At 44.1% G+C, this 27,939-nt stretch overlaps 2 protein-coding genes across 3 annotated transcripts; one reads left to right on the top strand and one right to left on the bottom strand.

Annotated features, from left to right (window-relative positions):
- Window positions 1-8,324: 8,324 nt before the first annotated feature.
- Window positions 8,325-23,968, bottom strand: LOC311498167 (mediator of RNA polymerase II transcription subunit 13-like). The gene is made up of 30 exons (XM_084558631.1): window positions 23,414-23,968; window positions 22,431-22,665; window positions 21,643-21,811; window positions 19,134-19,279; window positions 18,854-19,051; window positions 18,368-18,562; window positions 18,105-18,261; window positions 17,898-18,005; window positions 17,094-17,804; window positions 16,798-17,014; window positions 16,233-16,263; window positions 16,007-16,128; window positions 15,768-15,855; window positions 15,493-15,683; window positions 15,205-15,404; window positions 14,121-15,010; window positions 13,842-14,009; window positions 13,521-13,744; window positions 13,208-13,403; window positions 12,748-13,114; window positions 12,419-12,635; window positions 11,330-11,521; window positions 11,007-11,230; window positions 10,775-10,917; window positions 10,523-10,681; window positions 10,231-10,413; window positions 9,995-10,140; window positions 9,752-9,916; window positions 9,389-9,489; window positions 8,325-9,284 (listed from the first exon to the last, which is right to left on the bottom strand). Exons 1-30 carry the CDS (start codon window positions 23,477-23,479, stop codon window positions 9,152-9,154), a joined length of 6,342 nt encoding a protein of 2,113 aa, XP_084414757.1. The 5' UTR covers window positions 23,480-23,968; the 3' UTR covers window positions 8,325-9,151.
- A 414-nt stretch (window positions 23,969-24,382) lies between these two features.
- Window positions 24,383-27,916, top strand: c18h3orf33 (c18h3orf33 homolog (H. sapiens)). 2 transcript variants are annotated; one of them, XM_084558632.1, is made up of 6 exons: window positions 24,383-24,417; window positions 24,860-25,116; window positions 25,465-25,524; window positions 26,052-26,211; window positions 27,073-27,233; window positions 27,367-27,916. In XM_084558632.1, the coding sequence occupies exons 2-6, from the start codon at window positions 24,967-24,969 to the stop codon at window positions 27,622-27,624; spliced, it is 789 nt and encodes a 262-aa protein (XP_084414758.1). In that variant the 5' UTR covers window positions 24,383-24,417; window positions 24,860-24,966; the 3' UTR covers window positions 27,625-27,916. The 2 variants fall into 2 exon arrangements, with proteins under 2 accessions (XP_084414758.1, XP_084414759.1); XM_084558633.1 differs by lacking the exon at window positions 24,383-24,417 and having other exon boundaries at window positions 24,718-25,116; window positions 27,370-27,916.
- Window positions 27,917-27,939: the final 23 nt, after the last annotated feature.

The raw sequence follows: 27,939 nt of genomic DNA, 5'->3' as shown, positions 1-27,939 counted from the left end.
ACAGTGGCAAGACACCGGTGAGGCTGTGTGAAGGTCAGGACGATAACTCCTGTCACCAGTGTTTCCGTGTGCAGAGTGTCCACACAGCGAGTCTAAAAAGTGAGACGTAGATCAACATTATGATATGATGCATACTTTCAAATTATATTTCTTACATTGCTGGCTTTGGACTTGCCTAAATACGGGTGTCTGAAGGAGGCTTTGTGTTGCACTGAATCAGGTAGACTGATGACAGGATACTCAGCTGTCAGCTCTCGATGAAGACTGTCAGATTTCTGCTGCATTAACTGTTAAATTAAGCATCAAATGCAGTTTGTAAATACCAACTTAGTGATCATATAACGTCCCTACAGTTTCATCCCTCTACAAAATAAAGCAATTAGTTATAATTTAAATATATGCTTAAAATTTTTTCTACGTATTGTCTATAAACTACATATACACATCTAAAACAAACATCCTGAACCCTAACCCTAAAAAATAACAAATATTATATATATATATAAATGTGTTAAATTTTGATGCATTTCTTTGCATTAACTCACTCTGAGTTTGTGGTAGTAAATCCTCCATGCAATATTGACATGTAGTGAACCCCATCTCCCTTTTATCTGGAAATAGATGTTAATTAGCTATTAGAATTGGTAAAACAAGTCATTTTAAATTAATTTTTTTATGTATATTTTAATGACTTTATTAAAGTTAGCAATACTCACTTTTGATCTGAAGGGCTTCTGTGTCAATCTGTGAAAGGCAGTGACGGGAGCAAACGAGGCCGTCTGTGTTTGTCTGGGAAGGTGCGTGTTGAACTGTAGCCAGAGGTGAAAATGTGGTTAAGAGAAAAAACAAACAGACAAAAAAAAAAAAAAAAAGAAAACCGGTGAATGATCATTCTCAAAAACAGTCTCCTTACATTTCTGTCCTGAGTTCCCACCAGGACGGTGGAGGACGGGAGCAGGATGGGAGTGAAGGCATGCTGCTGGGTGTGCTGATGCATGTGTCAACGCTGACGGGCCAGACTGCGCTCGGAGGAGGTCGACTGCTGAGGTACAGACAAGTGCGTTTTCAGACCTTTTTGGACAAAATGAAAACGGCTCCTTCCTTGTCGGCAGAGAGGTTCTAATAACTTCATTTACATAGTGTCATTTAAAAGAATACAGTACTAGCTATAATAAAAACAGATGCAAAATAAAATCCAAGATTAAATAATTCAGATAATTACAACAAACTGGTTAACCCTTTGTAGGACATTCATTGAAATACTTGGAAATTCTAAATACTAAAATTCAACACACACAATATCATCTTAGAGAACATTGGGCCACTTCTTCTTCTTCGTACCTAATAAAGCAGTTATGCTCGGCGTTCGTGCAGAGGTGCACCTTGCAGACCGCATTAGACCTGACAGTGTGTCCTTGATCTTCTCTGAGTGGCTGGGTGAAAACCACAAGCTTCTAAACCTCACTTAGAGGCACGGGGACACAATTTAAAATGTGTGCCGAAGTTACCAAATATGGTTCCTCGGCCTAAATTAAGAGCTCTAACGAGTTCTCCTTCTAATACCATAATAAAGTGCTTTGGAACAGTTAAGTCTGATAGAGATAAGACCATGGATGACCTTAGTGTCTCCAAGTGGGCAAAGCGTAGTATAATGTATAATGAGACTATTAGGTTGATTAGTTGTTTGTGGACCACAACTTAATCCCTCTTTTCTCAGCCTGTATTTATATGGATTTAGGCAAATTAGCATCATTGCGGCAGAATTAGCGTTAAGCAGTTCCTGTTGCTGCTCGGTATTAATGCACGGACAGATAACCGTAACCGGTTAAATGTAAATTTGTAGCCAGACCTCCACCAAACTTCCTTGTTTTAAGAAAACCTTCCTGCATGTCGGGTTTAACGTCCCCCAGTATCTAACGTCTTCAGCTTCTCTTTGCCTACAGTTAGAAAAATCTTGATCTTTTGGTTTCACCTTATGATTTCAAGATGTTTATTGGTCATTTTTATACAGGAAGTTAGATGTTTGGCCACAGTTGCTGTAACTTCCTGTTGATTTTAGTACCTCTGCTTGCCTGTCAGTGTAACTTCTCACTGTATCTTAGTCCTCAGCACCCTTCCTCAATTTAGAAAACTTCTGGTCTCGAGGAACAAATCGAAACGTTTTTTTTTACAAAAGTGTAGTTTCCTTTTTCAGTAGAATCAGATCAGACCAGATGTCTTCCCTTTTGCAGATTAACTATAAGAACATTTTTAGAAGATTGCCAGTTGTCCCGTATAGAATATATACCAGTAAATCACATCCTAATGACGGTATCTTGTTAGATTGCATTACAGATGGTAATCCAATTGAGGCATTCAGCGTGCCAATCCATTTAATTAATTTCAAATCCATCCGTTCCAAGGACGCGGTTAGCAATGCCGGTGGTGATACTGTACGTGTTGGATGTTAAACTACAGAGAGGAGAGGCTTAAAGATTTCACTTTTGGCAGTTTCTTATTTATTAACTGTAGTCTGCAGGTCCATGCATCACCGTATACAACTGCAATTCAGAGAGAAAATGACAAGAAAACTTCAAAGGAAAATATTCCAGCAAGGTCTGCAGTTATAGGGAGCGGTTCAAATTAGGCTTTCTGGTTTTCTGGACATTTATTTGCCATTTTTGTTTGCAAAATATAGACAGTTTAAGCATCTTGTCTGCAAAAAAAAATTTTTACTGAAGGCGCTGATTTACATAATGACATAAAGCAAGTGCTCTTTTGCTAATAATCTGAAATCTGACACTTAATGAGTACTACTAATCCATTAGCTAAAGCTGCTTATAGCTTCTCAGATATGATTATTTGTTGCTTTTCTTCACTTGAAATTTATCAAATCTGGATGTTGGACCGTTGATTGGACGAAACAAGAGAACTATTTAGGTTTTTTTTGCTTTTTACATTAAAAATTAATCTGTGATGATTATAGCGTTAGTTGCAGGGTATTTTATGCAAATGCACATTCAGAACATGTGCAAGCATCTGTTATACGCTTAATATAACAGGAGCAATACATCACCACAAATAAAACAATTAACAAATGTTTTTCAGATTTAAATTAAAAATCCTCTGTGTCGAATATTTAAATCAGTTTGGAAAGCATCTCTTCTGAGACTCTCCTTCGCCCCGCTGTTTGTGTCTGTGCCCCTTTAACCTCCTTCGGCTGCAGCAATCCAATAGCCTGATCCCTCCTTTCTCATAAAGACAAGATTAGCTGGAGGTTACACATCCCATGTTCTCCTAATTTCGTCCATGTCAGCGTGCCACAGAAATCTCTTAATCTCATAAGGGAGCTGTTTGTTAGGAGCGCAAACAGAGTGAATGAGGCATCGGAATTGGCTTGCCGTGCCACCCGAGGGCGCGACGTGCGCTGGCACCCGCCAGCGAGACGAGATGTTGAGATTTTGTGCCTTTTTTTTTTTTTTTTTTTTTTTAAAATTCTCAGGAACTTTAAATCCATATTTAGCACTTCAGTTTTACAGCCCTGTTTAAAATTGCAGAAAAATAACTGAGTAGAAAATCAGAAGCCTTTATAAATGTTTAAATTTAAAGCACTTAATGTTTCTAGCTTTTTCAATTATTTCCATTTTCTGACCTTTACTTCAGTATCACATGTCGCTTTCAGATCATGCAATATTTTAACTTGTCTAGCAAACAGTTTATTGAGCAAATGTATAATCAAAAAGTAAGTATAATACTAAAATACTGAAAAATAATAGTTACCTGCAGCCCTACTGCAACTGCCTTCCCAAAGACTTGATCAATCATTGCATAATGAACATAATGTCAGGTATAAAAGATGATTCATAGTTTAAATTTTGTACTTTACAAACACAGAAGAAAGCGTCTAAAAGTTTACTTGTCTAAATATGCGTCTTACCTGTGTGATGGAGCTATAGACGGTCGAATGAGATTACCCGGTGAATGTGTTTGTCAGCCAAATATTTACGAAACGCTCTTCCTTCTTTTTAAATTCACCGTTGACCTGTGCTGATCCGTTCATCCGAGCCCCGGGGGATAGTGAGTCCCGCTCGTCTTCCCTCCGCAGAATATGAGCGGTGACTTCAGTCCGAGCAGGGGACCACCTGTTGCTGTGAGTCGGTCTCAGCTGTCTGCTGCCTCTGGCCAATTAGTCAGTGTTACTTACCAACACCAGGAAAGACCATTAACTACTCCTAATGGCTTAATCTAATCTCATCAGCCCCCTAAACCTTTCTGATTCAGTTTAGACAAAGACAGCTTATGTGTCAACAGAAGGATTTTCGCAAGGAGAGACACTAAAAGAGACATTAAAATGCTCAAATAAATAAAAAAGTCCCTACATATTCAGTAAAATAACTGGCATCAGGACCAGCACTCTGCCTTTGTGATATTTATGACTGCACAGAATAATTTGTCTCGGGTTGAGAAGGATGCATGTTGTTTGAAGTTGCCTGGACAATAGCTCTTATAGGATCCTAAACTATTGCAAACTCACGTTTCTTATGTTCCTATCCACGAAGCTTAATCCATCTCCTCTTGTTGATGAATGGAAAAACAGTATGTGCTTTCACTCATCAAATAAAAAAAAAAAGGTTTTAAGCATAAAGACTCATATTGAATCTCATCAAATGCATCCAAAATGCCAACAAATCCAAGAAATTATAATCACAGCTATGCACGATCGAGCTCAACCAAACATATTTTATTAAAAACCATATATTAAGAAAAGCAAATAATAATAATAAATACAAAACAGAATTCAAATAATTACTCACCTCCTAAAGGTGGATTGGGCTCTCATAACACAGGTTTGGTAAAAGCATCTAATCTAGTATCATCTGACGGAAAGAAATATGTTATGGTTCAAACTGGAGAAAGCGTTTCATTGGATGAAAAAGAAGACCACGCCCACCAGTCCAGGATGAGTCGTCAACATTTTAAGACCAGATACTGGACTTTAAGGTACGTTCAGCTTCAGCTTATGTTTTGTATTTTTTTTAGGTGGTTTGTTTATTTTTATTCCAATCTTTATTCCAGTTCTTTTTGAAGGTTTAATCTGACTTCACTCAAAACTTTAAGATAGCAGTTATACGCAGACAAAGGTAGATATAAGGACTTAAAAATAAATAAATAACTAAATGGTGTCTTAATGCTAGTCATTCCAGGTTATACTAATAATCTATTTTGCAAACAACCATTACAGTTATTAATTTTGCATGTTTTTATTTTTTATTTTTTTTTGTAAGTTTGACTATCTTGGACAAAAATAAGTTGTGTCAATAAGTGTTGTTGTGTCCCAGTTCCATCTTACATTCAAAATATAAACGTTATATAGTATATTTAATTTTTAAAATGGAAAAAAAGAACAAACTTCATGATTTTATTCACATTTTATCGCTTCACTTGTTCAGTGTGAAAGCAGAACAAAGTAAAAGTGGCTTTTGTTTATGCACTAGTATAGAAATGAGACAGAGCTGACATTTAGTTGTCAACACGTGTAATGACGACAAAGTTAAATCTCTTACTCATGTATGTGTGTATTTAAACTACACAACCCTTTGTGTGAGTTTAATGCTTCAGTTCTAATGACACAGTAAAACATAGATAAACGAAGTTGCTCAGTAGTTCATTACTTTGACGTTTAAGAAATAATGGATCTCATCTAACCTAATCAATGACAGAAAATCTGTCTGTTGGCTCCAGTCACGCCAACTCCAGATATAACTTCCGTGTTTGGGTTTCCTCAGGAAAGGCTTCTAAATACCGAACCAGATTCTCTGAATTCTACGATCTGGCCAGACCTCATTGTCCTGAATGGCCCCAGACAAATTGGTCTACCCTTCAATTGGATCCCATTAAGCAGAACATAAGGCACTGATTGGATGAGGCTTTGGGAACATGTTCTCCTTGATTAGCTAATGCCATTCTCACTAACCATCCAAATCCTGTTAGTGTGGGCAGGGTTAAAGCTGCTCCTCGTCGATCATCGCTGTTCACCCAGTGAACCATCCATTACCCTTTTTAACCCATAACGCCTGCCAAGACTCAAACCGTCGTCTTCAAAAAGGAGCCACCACAAAACACTCTGTAGACTAATTCTGTTCATTCACAGCAACTAAAGGCCCTACATGGTTCAGTTTTGCATTCACTTTTGTTTTCACTAATTAACAACGAATTAAACAACTTTTGAGGTGTAAATCTGCAAAACTTGCACGGACCTCCTCTCCAGTTGCACTTGTTGATGCAATGGATGATGTTTTTGCATGTTGTCATCAGTATATTGAGGTTTCACAAAATTAGCATCATTACTCCGTCCAACTTCAACCTGAGTACCAATCAGTCTGGTTCATTGAAAATATCCTTGTAGAGTTGCAGAGCCTGGAAATAAAATACTGTTCCTGCAGTTTAAATCTAAATCACCAGATTAGTTGACCACTGGGTTTTAGGAAAAGACAGAAACTTCCAAAATATCAACAGAACCAGTCGATGTTAACCACTTTGATTCCATCACTCCCCGCGGGTACATGAGAGGACTTAAGTTGTGATCTGTTTATTGTTCGTCGCTTGCATTCGGTAATTTGAGAGTCGGTTTTGTGCGGCGCCGTGTATTTTACCCCGTGACATGTTCAGATACAATACTGCGTACGTATCTGAGATTAAAGCGGGAACATCACTGAGTCGATTTAGTCACAGGAAGCTCCGCTCTATGAGGGATTTAACTCCGACTCCACCTACGTCACTGGATTAATCTCGGTTGATTATACGGAGGATGAAAACATAACATATGAAAATGCAAATACATAAATACACAAATATATATACATATATATATATATTATAAAATCTAATTTATTTCTTCATTTATTTTGGCTATTTCTGCATATCTTTCTTTATTGACAGTTGTGTTTGTATCTTAATTTGGCAGGTAGTTCTACACGACTCAAGCTAGCTATGCTAACCTATTAACTACACTTACTATGTACATTCAGAGAATGATACAAATAAATAAATGAAAAATCGTAAAAATGCATAAAAAGTCTAAATAAATGTTGACGTATGAGAATGTAATAGCAAATCCAACATTGTAAACTTAAGTCACTTTTGGTCCTCCGTACATTTTTAGCTGGCTGCACAGTTCTTGCCTGTTTTAGTTCAGGAGAATATTTATTGTTGTCACCGCAGATTTTTTTTGATGTTGATGATGTACCACAATGTGCATTGATGGAAACTGACCTAAACATCAGCAAAGGTCTGAATTAATTAGTTGTTGTTTTACATCAGCCATAACATTATGACTGCGTAGGTCTCCTTTTACTGTTTAACAGCACTGACCCGTCGAGGAACTCTAAAGGCGTGATATCTGCGCCAAGACATTAGTCCTTTAAGTCTTGCAAGGTGAGGCCTCCTTAGATTGGATTTGTCAAGCACATCCCACAGATGCTCAATTTGATTGAGAGCTTATTTGGAGCCGGAGTCAACCTTGAGCTTAATGTTGTGCTCCTCAAACCATTCCTGAAACATTTTTTTTTTTGGGACGATGTTATCACGGCTGGAAGAGACCACTGCATCAGCATGAGTGCCCTGACTGGTCCCATACTCAACAAACTGCAAAGCAGTTTGAGCCGGCGTAGGACATCTGTTGCACTTGACGATTTATCCTGCTTCTAACTCATTAACTTTGAGGACAAAATGTTCACTTGCTGCCTAAAATATCCCACCCACTGACAGTTATTATACACTGATCAGGCATAACATGGAGGGTCCTCTGTGGATCAGACTTGTTCCAGTGCGTCCCACAGATAATTGATCAGTTTGGGATCTAGTGAATTTGGAGGCCAGGTCAACACCTTGTGCTGTTTTTCATGTGTTTTTGAGTTGTTCCTAAACCGTTTTTGTGGGTGTGCCTGCATCCTGCTGCCATCAGGGAATGTCATTGCTATGGGGTGGCTGTGCCTGGTCTGGTCTGGTCTGGGTGGGTGTTACATGTCTAAGTAACACCCACACGAATGTCAGATCCAAACATTTCCCAGAAGAACATTGAATTATCACATAATGGTCAATGTTAGTCAGTGGTCATAATGTTGTGGCTGATCAGTGTACTATATCTCTTCGATGTTGATTCCTTGTAACCAACTGCAAAATAGTGTCCTCAGAATATTACTATCATTAATTTATAGTTACTATGTAAAATCTAATAGTTGCCAAGTTGCATTGTGGGAAGTGTAGGCTGACACGTTCTTTGATTTTAATACTAATTCTCCGGAGAAGCCAAACCTGCTCACTCAAAGACAAATTAGAACAGACGGTAAGGTAGACGCACTTTATTCCTAAAACAGAAGCTGCACCATCAGTAGCGGCACACAATTATATGTACACATATACACACACGATTACCTAAATCTGTTATATAAAATATATAATCTGACAATGTACCTTTTAATTCCTCTTCAGAGCTCATTGAGTTACTGTGCGAGAGACTCTGGAGCCAAAGCAGACAGAGAGGTAAGTCTCATCCACTCATTGGGTGGGACACAAATGCCCAGGCCAGCTTTTTTTACTTCATTTTTACAGCATGGCAATAGAAAGGTCTGTACCCTTTTGAAAAAATAATATTCTAAAAGCAATCTACAGCAAATTCACTTGAACAGGTTTTTCCGTGTTGTAATTGAGAAAATTACACTTTTTAAACCAATTCCTTTACAGTGAGATGTACACACCCTCTAGGATTTTGTAATATATAAAAGATATTAAGCATTAAAAATTCCACATTTAAAAACTTACAATAAATAATATATGCAGGCATTTCATTAAGATAAAATTTCATAGATTGCAATCTACAGTCATTAAAAAGACAATTTATTCTTCCTTTATGAAACGTCCCTTGATCATCCAAAATGCTAAAATGGATTCTTGGCATCTGATTGACTGATTGGAAACTTCCAGTCAGAGTTCTGTGAGATACATCAGGGAGAAGGGGAGGGGGAGGAAGAGGAGGGAGGTTCTTCCTCCGCGTTTGCCCTGATGGAGTGTGAGGTCCTTTTCCGAGTGTCTGGGATCCCTCGTAGCAGAAAATCCATAATTCGTCTTGAGCGATCCCTCGAATCAAATCTCAGCAGTTTGATCCCGTTAGAGTTCAGAGCATGTTCATGATAAAGTTGTACATCTGGGTGAGCACCACGAAGTGAACAGGCAGGCAGGAGCGCCGGTCCTGGGTCGCAGGGTCGCACGTCAGCCAGGAGAGGGCGTTGTATTGCTCTAGAACAAATCTGTGGCGCAGAAGGGAGATGTGTTAATGCATGCGACGGTGAAATGAACGCCACTTCCCTTATTTTTTTTTAAATGAAATGCACGGTTTAGTTCCAGTTCCTACCTGAGCACATCAGAGGTGTGGTTAGAGTCCAAGGGGTGGGAGTGTTTACTGTGCAGAAGCTCGTCTGATTGGACAGAAGACACGTGCAGGTGCAGAGAGGCCTGGGAAAAGAAAGACGGAGATTAAATCCAAGTCTTTGGATTCGTTTGGTTAACAAAATGTCTGATTAAGAATTCTTGCAAAACCATCAACAACTTCCTTTTTCCCTCAGTTCAGCAGTAACTCTTATTTTATTAACAAAGAAAACAACATTAATGGGTGTAGCTGGGATTCAGCTGCACTTTTGGACATTTTATAGACAAACCAATGGGTGGATTAACTAAAAACGATTGTTTGCATTTGTGTCTGGCATCTAATCTTTACCTTGAGGAAGAGTGGGCACTGGTTCTGGGCTTGAGGGCAAGCCGACCAGAACCAGTCGGGCAGTGGTCCAGCCTTTGCCGTGGAGACGAAGTAACCCAAAGCCATCGGCTGCTGCAGGATGTTCAGAGCCTCCTCGTGGGACTCCATGCGATCTGCACTCTGGCCCTGCAGGAGAACATCGATGAAATTAATGAACAGGTCAGCACCGTTTTATTGTTTAGTTATATAAAAAGGGTGACGAACCTTGCTTCCATCTCCCCCCTGGTGGTAGTGGGAGCCAGGAGAGTGAACAGGCGAGGTCGTGGGGGAGTTGGGCAGGATGTTGATGAGATCAGGATCCACCATGTCGTTGTCAAACAAGTCGAAGATGCCCATTCCATCAGATCCGTCTGCAGAGAAAAGAAACCGTGTGACTTGAGGCTCGACTTCAGAACGATACCGACGCGAGGCCGTTTCAATTTCTCGGCTGCGGAACGTACCAGGATTTATGGGGTTGAAGTTGATGTCAATGGGCTCTGAAGTGTTAGTGTTGACCTGCACCATGGCTGAGGTGGGGAACACCAGGATGTGAGTGCAGGATGTGTCCTGAGGAGTGCTCAGCTGCGACGTTTGCATGTTGAGCGTGGTGCTGCGACCAAACACGGAGCCTGTCGACACCGAGTCTGCAGAGACAAGACGGACGGAAGAAACTTTAGATTCTTCAAGTAAAATAAATAAACTTTTAAATATGTTTTTGGGACCAAAACCAAGTAACCACTTTTTTTTTTTTACCTGGCATGATGACAAAGGAACCTTGCGGCTCCATGGCTACCAGACAGGCGCTGAGGATGCTGGGAGTGTCGGCAGCAGAGATGCCACACATCCTACATGTCTCTTTCAGACGCTTACTGAGGGACTGCAGGTTCCTCCTGCTCAGCAGAATACTCCAGTCTGAAACACGGACAAGATAAGAGTACAATGGTGAGTTTGTTCACGTGAATAAGTTAACTGCTCGCTCTGTAAACATGGCAGGAGTGAACGTACCTCTCAGCTCACCATGACCCATCCTGCCAAGACGTCCGATGACCACCCTCCACGGCAGCGATGTCACCTGCACCAGGCCGAGACACCAGTCCCACAGCTTCTGCAAACCAAGTCGCCTGGCTGAGCCCTTTTTCCTGCGAGCCCTGCAAGGACACATTTATTACATTTATTAGTATCTGGACTGGTGAACCAGAAGTACAAAAAGTTTTTTTGTGCATGTGATGGCACAAACCTGTTGGGAACATCAATACTAATGATGCAGGTCTCCAGCAGTTCTCCGTGTTGGTCGGTGCAGGAGGCCAGCAGCCAGCGCTGGTCATGCGACAGACAGTAGCCGACAAACAGGACGTTGTACTTCTGCGACGCCTCTCCAAACGTCTCCCCGAGCTCCGTCTGCTTGTCTTTCACCGGGGCCAAAATGAAGGGCGGCGTGTACAGACGCAGGCATTCGGGCCTCTGTGCGGGGAGAAACATGTATTAGAGCGAAACCAGAAAGTGAAGCAACACTTTGATAAAGTGCTCTGGCCAGGAGTGTGCAACCGGAAAGGAACTCACCTCAGGGTTCTTCAGCGCCATGTCGATGGCAAGGCCGGGGCCAAAGCCCGTCAGAGCCTTGAAGTTGGTGGAGTTGGGCAGCGGCCGGCGGCACTGAGTGAACACAGAGAAGCCCAGCGACTTGAGGTGCTGGCTGTAGACGTGGCGCTCGCCGCTGTGCACCGGCTGCAGCAGATACTGGCAGGGAACAATCTGGAAAAAACACAAAAAAACATTTATTCCTTAAACTGCTTTCTGACACTGGATGCTTAAACATTTGTTTAACTAATATATTGATTCTGGAGTAGTTGCAGATTTAACCCTTAAGCTTCATTTATACGTAATGGATCACGGACGCTTCAGTGGAGGTGGCATGAGAAGCAGAACTACAGCTTTACATGTAATTTAGTGAATGAGCAACACCACATGTTGGCTCATTTTACAATATTAGTGATTGGTTGTCATTTGAAGAGTTGATGGAAAACTGCGATTGGATATAAGAGATGGTTTAAAGTTGTATTCGCTCGTTTTCAGTGAGAATATCCAGCTTCAAATTTTCTAAAGCTAATACTTTTCATGTTTCTTTCTAAATGGGGGAAATTACTATAAAAACATTCTTATAAAATAGTGTAGAAGTACATATAATTACTGCTTCCATATAATATCCACTGATTAAAGCATATTACCATATTGATCTGACTCAACGCGAGGGAGGAGTTAAAGCTAAGACTGTCATCAGTGATATTTTACCGCTGCTGTATTGAAGACTAATCGTGGGACTGTGAGCACATTCACGACTTTCAAAATTCCCTCTGGCACACTGATGCAGTCTTGTGTCAATACATCACAGGCGTGGCATTCACACCTCTTGACTTTCAAAATTTCCTCTGGCATATTGATGCAGCTTTGTGTCAATACATCACAGACATGGCAGTTACTACTAGTGTCAGCTAATGATCCCCCTGCTGCTTCTCACCTCCCTCTGCAACCTGCCCCGCGTGAACACTGCCTCTGCCACAGACCTCAACGTAGCAGCACTGCTTTCTTACGCACCAAATATGAATATCTTCAATCTTCAATTACAAATTTTAGAGAAGTGACAACTCGTACCTGCACTGAGACAGCGTTTCTGATGCGAGCGGGCAGGAACTGGAGCATCTCCATGTAGCAGCGCAGCAGGCCCAGTGTGTATGTGCTGGAGTGGACCTCTCTGTCTGCGTCCTCGTAGCTGAAGGGGTCGACGATGTACACCACTATGGCGGGTGGGTAAGAAACAGCATGCGACTCTCCGTCTGTGGGCTTACCCACTTTGTCTCTCTCCATTGTGCTGTTAAGAAGAGTCAGATTATTACTCGGCTGCTTGGCTGTGTGCAATGTTGAAATGCAAATCCAGAGAAATCAACTTCTTATTAGTAGATATAAAGGTGGCAGTAACCCACCTCTCCGGTGCCTCCGTGGGCACTTGAGGCTGGTTTGCAGGGGTTCCGTTTTCCGCCAGTCCCCCTGCACCCTGTTGGTTTGACTGGGGCCCATTCTGAGAAGTGCTGCCCTGCAAGCCCGCCGTCCCAAATGGCGAGTAGGAGCTCGGCTTGGCTGAGGCAATCCCCCCGATAGTCTGGGAGCCTGAGGAGGAAGAGGGAGGGGTGCTGTTGACCTGGGCAGAGCTGGTGCTGGAGCTGGTAGTGTTGGTGCTCTGGAGTCCTGAGGTGGTGCTGGAAGAGCTGGAGGTCTGGGAGGGGGAGGTCGTGCTGGGGCTGCGCTGGGACAGCAGGGAGCCGTCCAAAGACTGCTCTGACAGGTACGGTGCTGAAATAGGTAGAAAGAAACTGATTAATTAGTATTTTTCCAAAGTCACGTGACCGTACTTTGATTTTTTAACATTATGAGCGAACATGTTACCTAGATCATATCGGCACACTTGAGCAAAGAGTTTGAGCTTATTAAAGGCTTCATTGTTTCCATCTCTGGCAGCCATCTTAAGGAACCAGTCACTAAGGGGCTGCTCCGTCATGCTCCTGCCTTCTGTGCTGCCGACCTTCAATACACCCTCTGGGTGACTCTTGCAGATGGGCCGGTGCTGCCCCAGCTGGCATGCCTGTCGGGAAAAGGGGGTGAATGAAAAAATTTGTAATCTTTTCTGTCAAGCAGGAAGCTGTTTTTCTGGGCATGTCGGTACAAGAAGGAAGAGCTCTATAAACTGCCAGGTGCATACCTCATACATAGCACTCAGATCTTTGAAAAAGGTCTTGGCCCCGCGGAGCAGAGCTTCGTTTTCTGGGCAGATGACAACGTATCCCACATCTCTCTGCGAACCAAAAGGATCCAGGAGAAGCTTCTCCCAGTAGGGCAGCCCAAAAGGGGACAGCACCACAAAATCGTACTCATAACCAACCAAGAACGTCGGGATGGGCAGAGGCTCAGGAGACTCGTCTGTACCTGTGGTGAAAAAAAAAAAGGATAAAAGATTATTTCTTTTAGTCAAAAACAAAGTGATCAACCAACACAATAATCCAAACTCGATCTGTGCGCATACCATATGAACCTCTCCCGGCCATTTTGTGGAACTGCTGCCAGGTGAGCGGCCCCTGAACGCCCCAGGAGCGCACACTCCTCTTCTTCTGAATGGTGTCCTGCAGCACAGGCTGGAGGGACAACAACACCCGCAGGACGTCCTGAGAGAACAGCTTGCTCATGTCTGCTGCTACAAGAAGGAAAACAAACGGGTCTTAAGTTCACTTCATCTGATGTTAAGAATGAAAAACAGGACAATCAGCTTGTAGTATGAAGGAGCAGTAATGTGAGTAATACATACATTTGCATTTTGGCCACTGATGTAGACAGGTGCTTTTCACTAGTGTTTCATCGACTTTGCCTCCTGACATATTGTCCATGAACTGCCTGCCATGCTCCAGGGCCATGTAGCAGTCATTATAACAGTCTCTCTCCTCGACCCTCAGGAATGAACTCAGGGCTGAACTCTGCTTGGGGTACTCCACGCCAGCCATCGGGGCGAACGGGTTGGTGCACTGGTCCTGCAGCAGAAGGATTAACTCATCTGGAGGCTTCTCCTTCAAGCTGCCCGCCTTGTGTGTCGCGGTCGCTCGCAGCTCTTCGAAACACCGCTCCGTGTCCCGACTGGCGTCCGAGCCCCGCACCACCACGTCCAGTTCGTCCTCCAGAAAGAGCCCGGCCGACTGGCCAAAGCGGCGATTGGCGACGGCGCTGAAGCCGCAAGTGCAGGGGTACTGGGCCTCGCCGTTGTCCTTGAGGTACACGCCCACGTCCGCCCCTCGGATGTTCATGTTGCAGACGCACACGCAGCAGCTGTCGAAGTTGCAGTCCTTGAAGAGGTTCATGACCGACTCGGAAAGTATGAGAGTGACGTAGAGGCTGTGGGCCTCGGGGATGGAGGGCACGGTGGCCGACTCGACGGAGCTGAGGGGCCGGCAGGTGGAGGGCGTCGAGGCGGGGGAGTACAGGTCAGAGTTGTCGTATTTGAGCGAGCCCTGGACGCTGGAGGGGCCGCGGGGAGTCCGTGGAGTGCGCGGCGTGCGAGGCGTGGGCACAGAGAAGCGCGGCGTGGCTGGGGAGGGCAGGATGCCTGCGCCGCTGTTGCTGGGAGGAGCGCTGCTGGACATGAAGGGGGTGTGGGTCTGAGGCGTGTAGGTCTGGCTGTAGTCCGGCTCTACACTGGGGACGTTACTGTTACACAAAGACAAACCAAATATTAAAACTATATAATTAGCATAACTGTATCTACAGATAATCTTCTCAAGTTTAGAGTAACTTTCACAAATTTGACCTTTGGATTGTGGCTGATGGTCTGTGACGCACGCCGCCTGCTCGCAAGCAATAAAAAAATAAAACTTTGCACCGTTAACGCTGGATGCGCGTACCTGTCTTTGGTGAGGAGATTGACGCTTGACACCGGGGGTATCAGTTCCAATTTGCCCATGGTCCAGCTCGGCGTGTACACACAGTCCTCTGGCAGTTTGATAGGCACCAGACACTGGCTGGGCAGCATCTTCAGGGGGGCGTACATCGAACACCCGATAAGGGTCTGACACGTCTCGGGCTTGTACACAAAGGAGAAGTCCTGAAAGCAGACACAATGGTCAATTACCGACAAAGACAGATAATTAAAACTTAATTTTCCACTTCCCCTCAACTATGATGTGTCACACCTTTATTTCCGATGGCTTTGGGCTGCAGAAACCCTCCTCCACCTCCATCTTGAAGTGGTTGTTAAGCTGGCTGCCGTCCAACAGGCCTGCCCCTGCTTCCAGGCTATCCTTGCTGCCGGAGTTAATGGGAGAGTAACCCTGCTGCTCCAGGGAGGGCGGAGTGGGAAACATCTGGTGCAGGTCTGCTGAGCCTAGAGAAATAAGACGTTATTATTACTCCTCTTGAAACAAAATGTGTCTAAAGCCTACAATGCATGATTCTTAAGCCTCCTTACTTATGCAGGACAAAGGATCCAACGCGGCTTTAGCGTCTTTGCAGCCAAACTTGTCCTCTGCACCCACTCCAGCTCTTTTAGATCCAGGCTGCGCGACAGGTAAAAACAAACACAATATACTCAGACTATCTCCTGTTTCAACAGAATTTACTGGACCGCAGCAGCAGCAGCAGCAGCTTCCAAATATAATCAGAGCACAGAAGTATGAGAAGTACCTCCTCCGGGCTAACATAACTTACTGTGAGCTCATCCTCATCCGAGTTGAAGATTTTATCCAGGTCACTGTAGGACACAGCCAAGTCGTTCTCGTGGATGAGGCTGGTCGAGGCTGGGGGTTTACTGCCTGATGGACCCTGACCATCTGCACCGCGAAACAAATTGGAGAGAAGACCTTGAATAAGATGCACGAAAATAATTTGTTCGGGTAGATGTAAAACCAATTTGGCAAAAGGAATGGATTCCTACCGTCTGCAGAAGCTCCAGCTCCTTCATCCGCCTGGGTCAGAAGAAGAAAACGGTTTTAATGTAGTGATCATTTCCAAATTTTACAAAGAGAAATCAGGGAAACTGATCATCTTACTTGCATACAGGACTCTGGTTATGAAACGTACTCCTAAAATAATAATGCTAAAGCAACCTGTGAAGTTTGTTTTGACCACTTGTAGCGCCTTGGAGAACAGTTGTGTTTGTCCTATTTCACAGCAGACAAGTTGACAACTCACATTAGGTGAAGCACGGGTAGATTAATGATGGCTCAGTCAGAACCGAATGGGCAAAAGCAAGACTTTCTCTATGTGGAATGCAGCCACATTCGCTCACTTGTTTTTGGCGTGTATATGCAGCAACAGAACTATGCAGCAAAGGGCACAGGATTTATGTTTGACTTCCAATTTCATTACTTCTCAAGACAATTCCCAACAACTTTCATTCAAGCACACGCGTGCAGAATTATCCGACTTTTCCAGAAAACAAAAGTAGATTTGAGTGAGAACTGCGGTAAACTAGATCTCCATCACTGTCAAAAACCCACCTTGTTTTTCTTGTTTCCGTCCTTCTCGGTTCCAGGCTTGTCCTTCTTCTCTGTAAAGCTGAACTCCTCGTCCCCTTCTACGAAGGCGTAAGGGTCTGGCTCCTCACTCAGGTCTCCGTCTACTGTAGTGGAGGCTAAATGGCTGTTTCTCCGCTGCGCGTAGGTCCTAACCAGGTCTTGGGACACCTTCAAGAGCTGCGAGGAGCCTGACATCAACCTGAGAGGAGATCGATTGTTAGTGTTGGCATTTTTTTTAATCACTTCAATCACTTGAAGATGAAATATAAAATACTTACTCTGTGACTGAGACGACACTTTCTGTTCCTCCACCAGAATCGTCTCGTATTTTATCCACAGGCAGCAGAGGTGTCCCGAAGTTAGACGCCTTCTTCCTGGGCAGGTTGAAATACTTCCAGGGGTTGTGGGTGGAGTCTTCACCCGGGTTGATGGCTGAGCCGAGAAAGACAGTGGGCTCCAAGGTTTCATTGTAGTTTGCAGGGAAGGGCAAAGGCATAGGCATGCTCTCCAGCTGAGGCTCCTCAGACGAACTCTTCTGTGGCATCAGACAGGGCTCCACTGACGGCGGGTAGAACGGTTGGTGGATGGGCGTGGAGGAGCTCTTCATGCCGCCCGGAGTCATGTCGCCTTCCGTGGGATCGCAGGGATGCGGGCTGAGAGGAGGGGGAGGCGGCGACCCCACCAGGTCTGCAGGAGGGCCGTGAGCGTGCAGCGTCGGGGCTTTGGACGGCACCGTGTCCACGTGGTGCAGGCTGGGATACGAGCCCTCCTCCTGTGATCTCAGGCAAAGCCTCTGGGTCTGCGGCTCCAGGGACTGCTCCTCGCTCACAGAGTTGCGGTGGTGAAAAGGCGTCTGCGGCCTCTTCTGCTGCTTCTCCCCCTTCTCCAGTTTCTCGCCCAGCTTGTGCTTGGGGGCCGGCTGGACAGGCTGTCCTGATGAGGGCGGGTGTCCTGAGGTGCTGCTGGATCGCTGTTTCTGATTCTTGTGTCTATGTGAGAGAAAAAAACAAAACAAATAATGCTTACAAGATACTCTCTTAATTAGAAAGAAATCCCCGGTGAATGGGTTCCACTCAATGTACCTTGAGCAATTGCAATGCGGCCGGTGAGCCGGCTCCACAAAGTCCCAGAGTCCAGTTTTGTCCGTCTCCTCCTCACAGGTCCCATTTGTCAAGGTAGTAAACTTCCTCCTAGTAAAAAAAAAAGGGCAGACAGACATTTATGTCAGCACAGAGGTGCGACTTTGACTGGAAACGCTCATTTTGAGGAAGAGAGGACACTAAACATACTTGTTCCCTGTACGATTTATGTTGTACTCCTGCCACACAGATTCCCCCATCTGGCTGGCCAGCCTGCGAGGGATTTTACCCCCGTGCAGAGTGTTGTTGGAGCTGTAGCCATCGGACGCGGACGACAACTTGAGCCACCTCTGGGCGGGCTGGTAATCTAGGAGGTAACGCGACACCGTTAGCGGGCAGCATCTCACAGAAACAAAGGCTGACAAATGCAGAAATGTTTTATCGTCCGGTCAGCACGCAGCTCCGAGCCTCACCGGTCTGAGCCTCCTCTGGTGACGTTGGAGGAGTCAGAGTGACAGAGGACATGGCGGGGTCTCTGTGAGCAGCCTGGCCCTGCTGAGCACCACACATGCTTCCTGAGGTGTTGGCTGAGCCCTGAGGGACCACAGCTGGGAGGTCCGACAGGGGGAGGAGCACCAGGCAGGAAGGGTAAACCATCCTTACTCCCGCTGGAACCAAACGCACTCATTTAACTATTTATTTTATTCAAAAACAACACGCGATGTGCACAGAAATTAACAAACCGTACAATATAAATTTCTAAAGCCATGGGGTTTTTGATGGGACTGAGTTACAGGTAGTTTACCACATGCTAAATAGTTGAGCAATTACTCAAACGTCTGATTACTTTTATTATAAACCCATCTTGAGAAGAAAACACGTAAGATTTCTTTTCCATTTAGATTAATAACAATTCCCATGCTTGCATTCATTCACCACAAAATTTTACACCGCCTTACCGACAAGGACCTCCACCGCTGCCAGGGAGTCATCCTCCCAGTCTGAATCTTCCATCTTGTCTTCCTGGACCTCCTTGGGATTGGGGCTGATGGGATAAAACTGCCTCCACTCCTCTATGAGCTTCTGAGTAGGGTGGTCTGACATCTTAAAAGCCTGGCCGGTGAGGGTCCCATTCAAACCATACGGGCTCAGGATGACTGTAAGGCAGAAATACAGTTTTAATCCAAGATAACGCTTTACTGGATCCATCACCAACGTGCGCAACTCTTGCGATCCCACCTTGCAAGGGGCTGGAGCTCTGCTGCGCGAGGCTGAGGTGCTCCTCGCTCAGCCGCTGCAGAGGCTGATGCTGAGCGATCTCCACGCTCGTGCACACGTTGCTGTCGCCGTGCACGAAGAAGGTGAATGCGCAGGAAAGGTGCTCGCTGAAAAGGTGAGTCAAAGACAAAAAAAATAAAAAATAAATGCACTGTAACGTTCAGAGAGATTAGTCTGCAAGCCAGAGCACATCAAGATAAAGATAAATCTGACTCACGCACCCAGAGATGATGTAAACCCCTCAGGGAGATTAATAATAATAATAATAATAAGCGTACTCTCCATCACTTATCGTTAAGGAATGCCCTCAGAGGAAAAGGCAGGGCTGAGAAGGGTAAAGATAAAGTGGAACGTACTATTCTTTAAATATTTGACTGGGTCCTTCCACAGAAACATTAATTAACTGCTAATATTCCCTATCAGATGGAGTGTGTGAAATACACACTTTGCTTTACCACAGTTAGAATTTTTATCTAACCTTCCAGCACGCCACAGGCTAAATTAAGTCAAAAATAAACATGGGAAATCATCATAGGCCCCGCGATGCTAAAACAATATCCATCTTTATTTTCTAACTACGTCTGAAAAGCCAGGAGGCTAAATGCCCTAAAATAGCACTTGTTGACATGGTTGCTGTAAAACCACAGTGCGTACTCAGCATTTTCCAAAGACTGCTGTGTTTACCAGCCAGAGAGGGCAGGCGACAGCAAGACTGCCAGACTCTTCTGTTCGAGGTGCTGCTCTGACCCTCTTTATATAAAAGCAGACGCTTGAACACCGCCGGGCAATAAATCACTTCCTTTTCCACGCAATAGCGCCGTTATGTAGCTGCTCGAGACTCTCCGAGGCCATTGAATGAAAAGTTGGCAGAGGGAACCGAACCGAAAAGGGACGGCGCATCCTGGATGAGCACGGCCAAAAAAGCGGAGGCTCAAATTAGCTTGTCAGGGAACTCTAGGGTTCCCCAGGCCCCTCATTCAAGAGCAGACACTAAATCTGTGTCACCACTTCTATATACAAGAGGTAATGAAATACAGCGCAAGAACCCCACTCGGAACCAGACGGGTATTTATATTCTGCTGGTGGTTCACCTCAAGCTTGTATTTCTACAACAACACGGACCAGATTTTCTGTGCAGTTGGGGAAAAGAGAAAAAAAAAAAAAAGGAGGCGGTGTGGACATGACACATTACTATGGAGCCGTTTCTCTGGTACTTACCAAAGTGATTTAGAAACTACGCAACACGGAGAATGACACATTTTGCATGTGAAAGCAGATGAGAATGTGTCATTCATCTCCTTCACGTGATTACATCTGGCGTAGTTCAACATATCACAATGTTTTGAGAAATGAAAGATCTTAGCAACTCATATCAACCTGGATCTAGTTATCTGTATATAACCTTTATAGGTGTTAGATCATAGCAACACTGCTCATAGAAAACCCTCTGTGTGTCTGCTCGTGCCATTTTTCTAATAAGACAACATCTGTTATAACAACATAGCTGGAAAAAAATACAGCATCAAGCCAAATTTCAAACTTTAAGGATTAAAGCACGAAAATGGACACAAACCGGTCTACAAACTGAGTCAAACTTGCACTTATAACGGAAGTTTAACTGCAAGTTTGTCCTAACAGTAAGCATATCTGCCCAGCGAGGCTTTCCCTTACTGCTCGTGTGCATAACGTATGCTTATATCAGTCTTATAAAGTCTATATCAGTCTCTTGCTGACAGATAAGATAAGATAAGATAGGACTTATTCATCCCCGTGGGGACATTAGGGTGTTGCAGCGGCAGGGAACAACAGTGCAAGATACAAAAAATAGAATAAGGTAGACAAGAGAAACTATATAAAAGTAGCTAAAATGTCTCGCGCATGCTTCAAACACTCTTCCCAACAAATGTCACGTTTCATAGTGCTAAAGAAAACCTCCTCCTCCTCCACATCTTGACCTGTACTCAAACAGCAAATACAGACTAACGTTCAGTCCCCCAAAATAAAAATAAAAAATAAAAACTGAATTCATGACACCTTTTTCTGAAGCCATCTTTATCTTCAACAGCTGCTTCAGTTGCTTTGTTAGAACGTGTAAGCTGGACCTTTGCGCAGAAGGTGGCAAGGACTTTCACTACCTTATCGCTACCTTTTGTGATTTCTGAATAGACAGAACCCCTTTTAAAACTCTTCCTTCTTGCTGGAATGATTTTCCCGTGCTACACCTGCAGGAAGTGTTCGGCAGCTAAACACTGTCCAAAGTGTAATTAGCCAGAATTAAAATAACAGATGACAGGGTATGGCGTGTCTGTGTTGTTGTCTGCACACAACAGGTACAAGTAAAAGTCACGCTGATTTGAAATTAATGTGAGTTGAGAGCATACGATTAGCAGACTGTTGACTTTTGCGTAACATTTTTTTTTTTTGGCGTGCCATACAGCTCAGCTCTCTGCCACCAGGAAGCAGGTCTTACCTTTTATTGATGGTCTTCTCCTCCTTTTGGTATGGCTTAACAAACCACTTGCCGATGCGAACGAAGCCGCGGTTCATGAGGCAGCGCTCCAGCAGGTTGTGAATGGCTTTGAACAGGAGCGTTCGACACTCGTAGGACAGGCCGCTCTCCCACTCCCCGTCCTCCTCACCTGGAACGAGGCAGGAACATTAAAGCAGGTACTTCTGACAAACAAACCGGTCTCCTTCCTTCCTGATAATAAATCTTGTTCAATGTAAACAATGGGGTGCTAGACTGGTTTGCGACTCTTTTGAACATGGGGGAAATAAAATTAGCATTTTGTCCGTACAAATGTTGCCGTAAATACAGATATGTCGTGCCTGCAAGCAACACCTGACCCTCTCTGAGACACAAGACAGAATACCTAGACAGTGTGTCAATCCCTTAAGGGCTTTTTTCTGTTCACAGGCATAAATGACAAACGCAGAAATGAGACTTGGGATTCCACCAGACTTCTGTATCAACAAACTTTGCTTCATTGGAAAGGTGTTCTTTACTTGTGTTTTTAACGTCCAATAACTGCAGCCAGTATAACTGCAAAGTATTTATTCATTCATTTATTAACGGTTAAACTTTTAAATTTTGTTTAACAGCCTAGATCGTGTGAGAATACGGATATGATTTCGAGTAGATGTCCCAACTCTGCTACGGTTTTTTTTAAACGAAACACACATTTCGGTGCGGTCAACATCGGCCACCGTGAGATTCACAGTCCCCGCAGAAAACGCGGTGACGCCGCGGCGACTTACTCGAGAGCTCATTGTGGATGAGCTCCGCAAAGCTGGGGTCGTCCCCCCACCAGAAAAGCCAGAGCTCCCTGCGACCCGGAGTGTGGTGCCTTCTCCACACGCTCAGCACGTCCGCCGCCAGGCACCGGCTGAAGCTGCACAAGATCGGGTCCTCCTCGGTCACGGGGAAAAGGATGGGCGACGAGGTGGGTCCTTGCCACACAAATCGCCGCCATTTTATCCCAGTCAAATCGGCCTAAAGGAAAGAAAAAAACAGTGTGGGAATGAGCAGAGCATTAAGCCAGTTGTTGACTGCGTTACTACTACGCATGTCCGTCCTCTGCACACACACAACACACATGCACAACACTCAGAAGCTTTAGGCTGACTTTCTGTCATTCAGAAAACTGCAAATTAAAAAAAAATGAAAATTTTAGACGATATGAAAGTTTTGTTAATCTTTGCACATGTGCCAACCACAAGCATGCCTGAAAACGTAAAGCTAACAGAGTAGTTTACTTCAAAGTAATGCAACTTTTTAAACAAGTCTTAAAACAAGCCTGCATGTCAGTCTAACATCAGGTTAGTTGGCCCATTTTATAACAGCAGCCGTTTTACTTAAAATCAAATGGGTATATAATAACCGCAGTGGCATTTAAAATAAGGAACAATAAGGTGTGATAAACGGGTTTTTAAATGACTCGCCTGTTGACCTGACCTGTTACTAGCGTTAATGCTAGCTGAACATTTCTGCAACCAACGCGCTTGTAAACACACGATCACGCCAAATTCACGAACAGGCCTTTAACGCAGATGCCATGTAGACTGTGCCGCTCCTGTTGTGAAAGTTGGCTTTGATCACGATTTTTTTTGCAAGTTGCAGGCCCGATGCCTTCACGCCAGTCTGCAACTGACGTTACAAAGCTTGTTGCCTTATTAGCCAAAATGGCTTTCTGGCCTCTCAGTATCAGAGCTAACGCTAGCTAGCGCACAGAGAGTCTTACCAGGCAGAAGAGGTTGGAGTGGCAATCCTCCAAACTGGCCCCGTTTGGTACAAAGCACGAACTCATCCTTTCACTGCGTCGCCGTAACGTTAAAGTCCATCGTCTCAATCACCTTCGGGGCTTGTGGCTGATCTGGGTAACTCGCTGGCAAAGGCGATGTTCAGATGTAATTATCCCGTTAAAGCGCTGACCAACTTGCTAGCTACGGCTAGCCGCCGCTAGTCAAACAGACAACTTCTAACCGGCGATAGCCACAGCTAGCCTGGTGGCTAAGCTAACGTTAGACAGGCAGCCAGATAGCGTCAACTGTAAGCGTCTAGCTATTCGATTCATCAATCCTATTTGAAATGTATTGTCTGATCTGGTTAGCCGCAAGCCTGCTGCTACATTACTCTCACCTAACACCAAATAGTCAACGCTAATACAACCGGGGCAGACTAACGTTCAAATCCAACGCCGGAAAAGTTATATGCGCAATAAAAATACGAGCCCGAAAACTAAAAAAAACTTCATCTCGAAAGCTTTAGTCACCCCCCCCCCGGTGTGCTAATGCTAACAGCAGCTAGCCGATCTGAAACAATTTCAAAGCAAAGGAACTCTCCCCTCCCCCTGATCTCTCCTAGCCTGCTAGCACACAAGCTAACATACCAGAGCTCCAGCGCTAGCTTGCTAGCTAAATAAAACAATTAGCCACACCGCCCTCCTTTTCGCTAAAACCGCCGCGGCGGCGCTCCGTCATAGTAGAAACACTCCCAAAAAACGGACGAAATGCCGAAATGTGCGAGGCCACTCATCGGCTACTCTCCTCAGCCAGATCCATGGGTCCTGCAGATTTCCATTATTTCAGTTCATGGATTGAATTCTTTAATGGCGGCCAGGAGGACAACTCTGCCTCTCAGCGCCTATTGGCCAATTTGTGGTAATGGGGGCGTCATCCGGCTTCAAGTAGCTCCATGACTTCACAGTTTACAAGATGAAAGCTCCGGTGCATCTGTCACACACTGGTCAGTCCTCAGTGATGTCTGTTTCTAAACATGTTTCACTGTGTGTGTGCAGCACATGCTGCATGCGACTGCTCTGAGAAATAGGTCATTATTTGCTGTGGAAAATGTGCATGCATGATAAAAAAAAATAATATATAAATAGCAAAAAAAAGGTGATTATTTTATTGTTTATCTCAGCTGTTTTTTTTATTTCTTATTTATTTATTTATTTAAACTGCACATATAAAGTGATTTAGCTCAAACTGTGAAGCAAAGATAGGTATTTAATAAGTTAATAATCTTGCAAAGTGCATAAAGTGCATGGTCAACATTTATCCTACACTAAATAAACGTTTGCCAATTAATAACTTTAACATTAACAGAGCAAAAACAAACAAACTAAAATAACTGCATATTTTTTGGGTTTTTTTTTTCAAATATTTTATCAACTTGATGCGTTCAGGGACCCCCACCGCCATCCTGTCATTTCCAAACCGCACCACAAGGAGGAGACTCTGCGCCGCCTGCTGCTCTTGAACGTCCCTCCCAGAGCGGGCGGAGCGTCGGATCATGCGTCGAGAAAATGTCAACAACATGCCGGAGTCTTCCCGAGAAACAGAAACTGATCGGGGACAACAAAGAGACGGAGGAAGCCAGTCGACTCGCAACATCGTGTCCCTAGTGTCTCAGCTCGCAGATGATAACTTAACACTTGTGCGGGTAGGAGTCCTCTTTGTTAGGAAGCACTGACGCATCATGGGAGCAAATGCACTCCACTGCCACACTGTGCAACCTTGCAACTAGATGCAATCATTCATTTAGTGATATTTAAAACAAGGGGAGCATAATCTGGAGTTATGCAAAAGTATTTACGACCAATTCCCTCCACTTATGGCATTATAATTCATCACACTGACAACGTGTCCTTTCTACACCTGAACCCAGGAGGTTTTCTCAGCAGCAGCTCACATTCAGTGTCAGTGTCCAGCAGCACATGTCCACTTGGATTGATGGTATCACTGCCAGCTAGTTCATTTACTCTGCACTGCTCTCTTATCTCTCACACAGAACATTAGCACTGGACTGGCCATCGCTGGTGTACTTGTAATAGCAAGGAGTATCAAACTGGTAAGAGAGAAAGACACACCGGAGCAAGAATTACCCTCAAATGTCTGCAGATTCAGCTAAGTATTTCCTAAGTTAGATGAACTCCTCACTTTGATTCTTAAATACAGTCCAATTTTAAATGCATTTTTTATTGTGTGTGAAGTTTCTCCAGGTTATGGTTTACTCAAAAAAGAAACTGAAACAAAGAAAGTAGACTGCAACGACAAAAAAAGTTAAATGAACTCCCATATAATCCATTTTCAATTGTATATTTTATTGTCTGTGAAGTTTCTTCAGGTCTGAAACGAGGGCAACTAGACTTGTTAGCTTTCCTAAAAAGACGTTACGTCACTCATCCAAATAGCTTCTTCAGTTCTAAAAGAGTCTGGGTTTCAATATGAACATATGTGGGAGTTGTCCACCTGCAACTCGCATGACAAGTGTCTGTTAAGCAACTTGGAATGGTGGCGAAACCAGTTGCCCTCGTTTCAGCTTGTTTAATTTGGATGTATCTTTTATTGTAAGTGTTGACGGATTGCCCCCTCCAGATCACAAAATTTCAAGCTGCGCACGAGATCCCCGCTCGTTTCATTGAGAGGAACGTCAGCCTTCGTGGGAAAGTCCATTCCCTCACAGAGAGAGGACTGGAAGTGGAGCACATCCCGATATATGTGCCAGTTCTCTCTCCGCTGCTTTCAAAGCACAAGGGTAATGTGGGGACTTCCCTATCACACACAGAATATTTAGCAGCCATTTAAAGCTTGTTTTTTTTTTATGGCATACCTTCTCAGTAACAGTTAATTTGGCATCTTAAACAAACTCCTTGCACTGCCTCTCTCAGCAAATCAAACAGGTGCACATTTTAATCTTGTTACACCCAAAAAAAAAAAAAAAAAATGCCATTATGACACACTTTACTTTGTAAAGTCAGATCAATTTTATCAACCTGCCGTGACTGAAAGTGACAGGTAAGCCTGTTAGCTGCTATACTGAATCATGGCACTAGCTGAGCAATACTTTCAGGAGGCTTACGGGTTATATATAGGGAGCAGCGTCAGCGACTTCTAGTGTGAAGGACTCACAGGAAGAAACCAGTGTGTGTTTCAGATATAACCTTTGGACCGCTTGACTCCTGCAGAATCAAAGCAAATTGGATCAACTGCCCGGGCAAGGGCAATTTACTGATATTTCATAGATGTTCATGGTTGGAATTTGCTCCTTAACATATATATTGTAAGGACGTCACACGTAGAGCCGCGGGGCAGGAACACTAACGGCTCAAAACTCTATTGGCTGATATCAAGTTTTTTCAATATATGTGTTTATTCAGGCCAATCTTAGAGCATTATAGTGAGTTAAAGCTACTTTGCAGTTGCTTTGTTGTCATTTAACGTTTAACGAAAATGCCACTTCTGCAAACAAATGTAATACGATACCAACACCTACACGCGCTTAAGAGTTTGCAGAAATACACTTTATCAGTGCATGTAGGTGCTACCCCAAACGTATTCCGTGACCAGTGATTTACTGTAACATATATGATAAATGCTCCTTCTTTGTCCTCTTCAGATGTGTCCACATCTCCATTGCTGGTGCATCTTGCAGGGGTGGAGCTGACACCAGAAGGAAGGGCATGGCTACAGAAGAACTTAGCTCCTGCCCAAATAGTGTGGCTAAAGCTCATCAGTCGAGAGGACGACAGACTCAACTGTTTGGTGTCTCAAACCAAGGTAAGGCATCTAATAAGTATTTGTCAATCACTTAGTCTGTGTCTGAAAAAAAAATTGTATTTTACATGTCAAAATTGAACGCTCAATGTGTCACTGATAAGTTATTCCCCCTGTCCCCCCTTCATGTCTCCAGCAGGGGTCATTGTGGAGCTGCTGTCTGAACGAAGAGGTCCTCCGGCTTGGTCTGGCTCGCACCGCGCCCGTCGCCGGAGTGCTGCCCGACTCTCGCCTCTACTGGCGTCTCCACAGGCGGCTGCACAGAGCAGAGGTGAAAGCTGAGAGGAAGGGTCGGGGTCTGTGGAAAGAGGACAGCCTGTGGGAGAGGGCCTCCAAGGCTGTCAGGGATAACGCTTTATTCAGGCTGATGAGGAGGATCTTTAAAAGGACTTGATGCGGTGAAGTGACCAATTAGTCCAGTGTTGGTGGTGAGGCGTGAGATTATTCACGATGCGAGGACGCAAAACTTGTTATTGGTGGAGTTTGTGCACTTGTGACATCTTTACAAAACTTGTAAAACAGTTGAAAATCTAGGTGATCAGATTTCCATCTTAAATCCATAAAATCATTTTAATTTCCCAGATTGCGCAAAGAGAAAACACAGCGCTTGACACTAATTCCCTGTTAAAGAGGTCCGCAGTTTATTTTCAATGTGTTCTCCATTCCTAAGAAGTTTGATATGAATTAAAAGGTTATTAAAAGCTTTGTC

Source organism: Chelon labrosus (assembly GCF_963514085.1).
Source record: "Chelon labrosus genome assembly, chromosome: 13".
Lineage (NCBI taxonomy): Eukaryota > Metazoa > Chordata > Actinopteri > Mugiliformes > Mugilidae > Chelon > Chelon labrosus.
The sequence above is the reverse complement of the archived record's forward strand: the minus strand, read 5'-3'. Positions and strand labels throughout refer to the sequence as shown.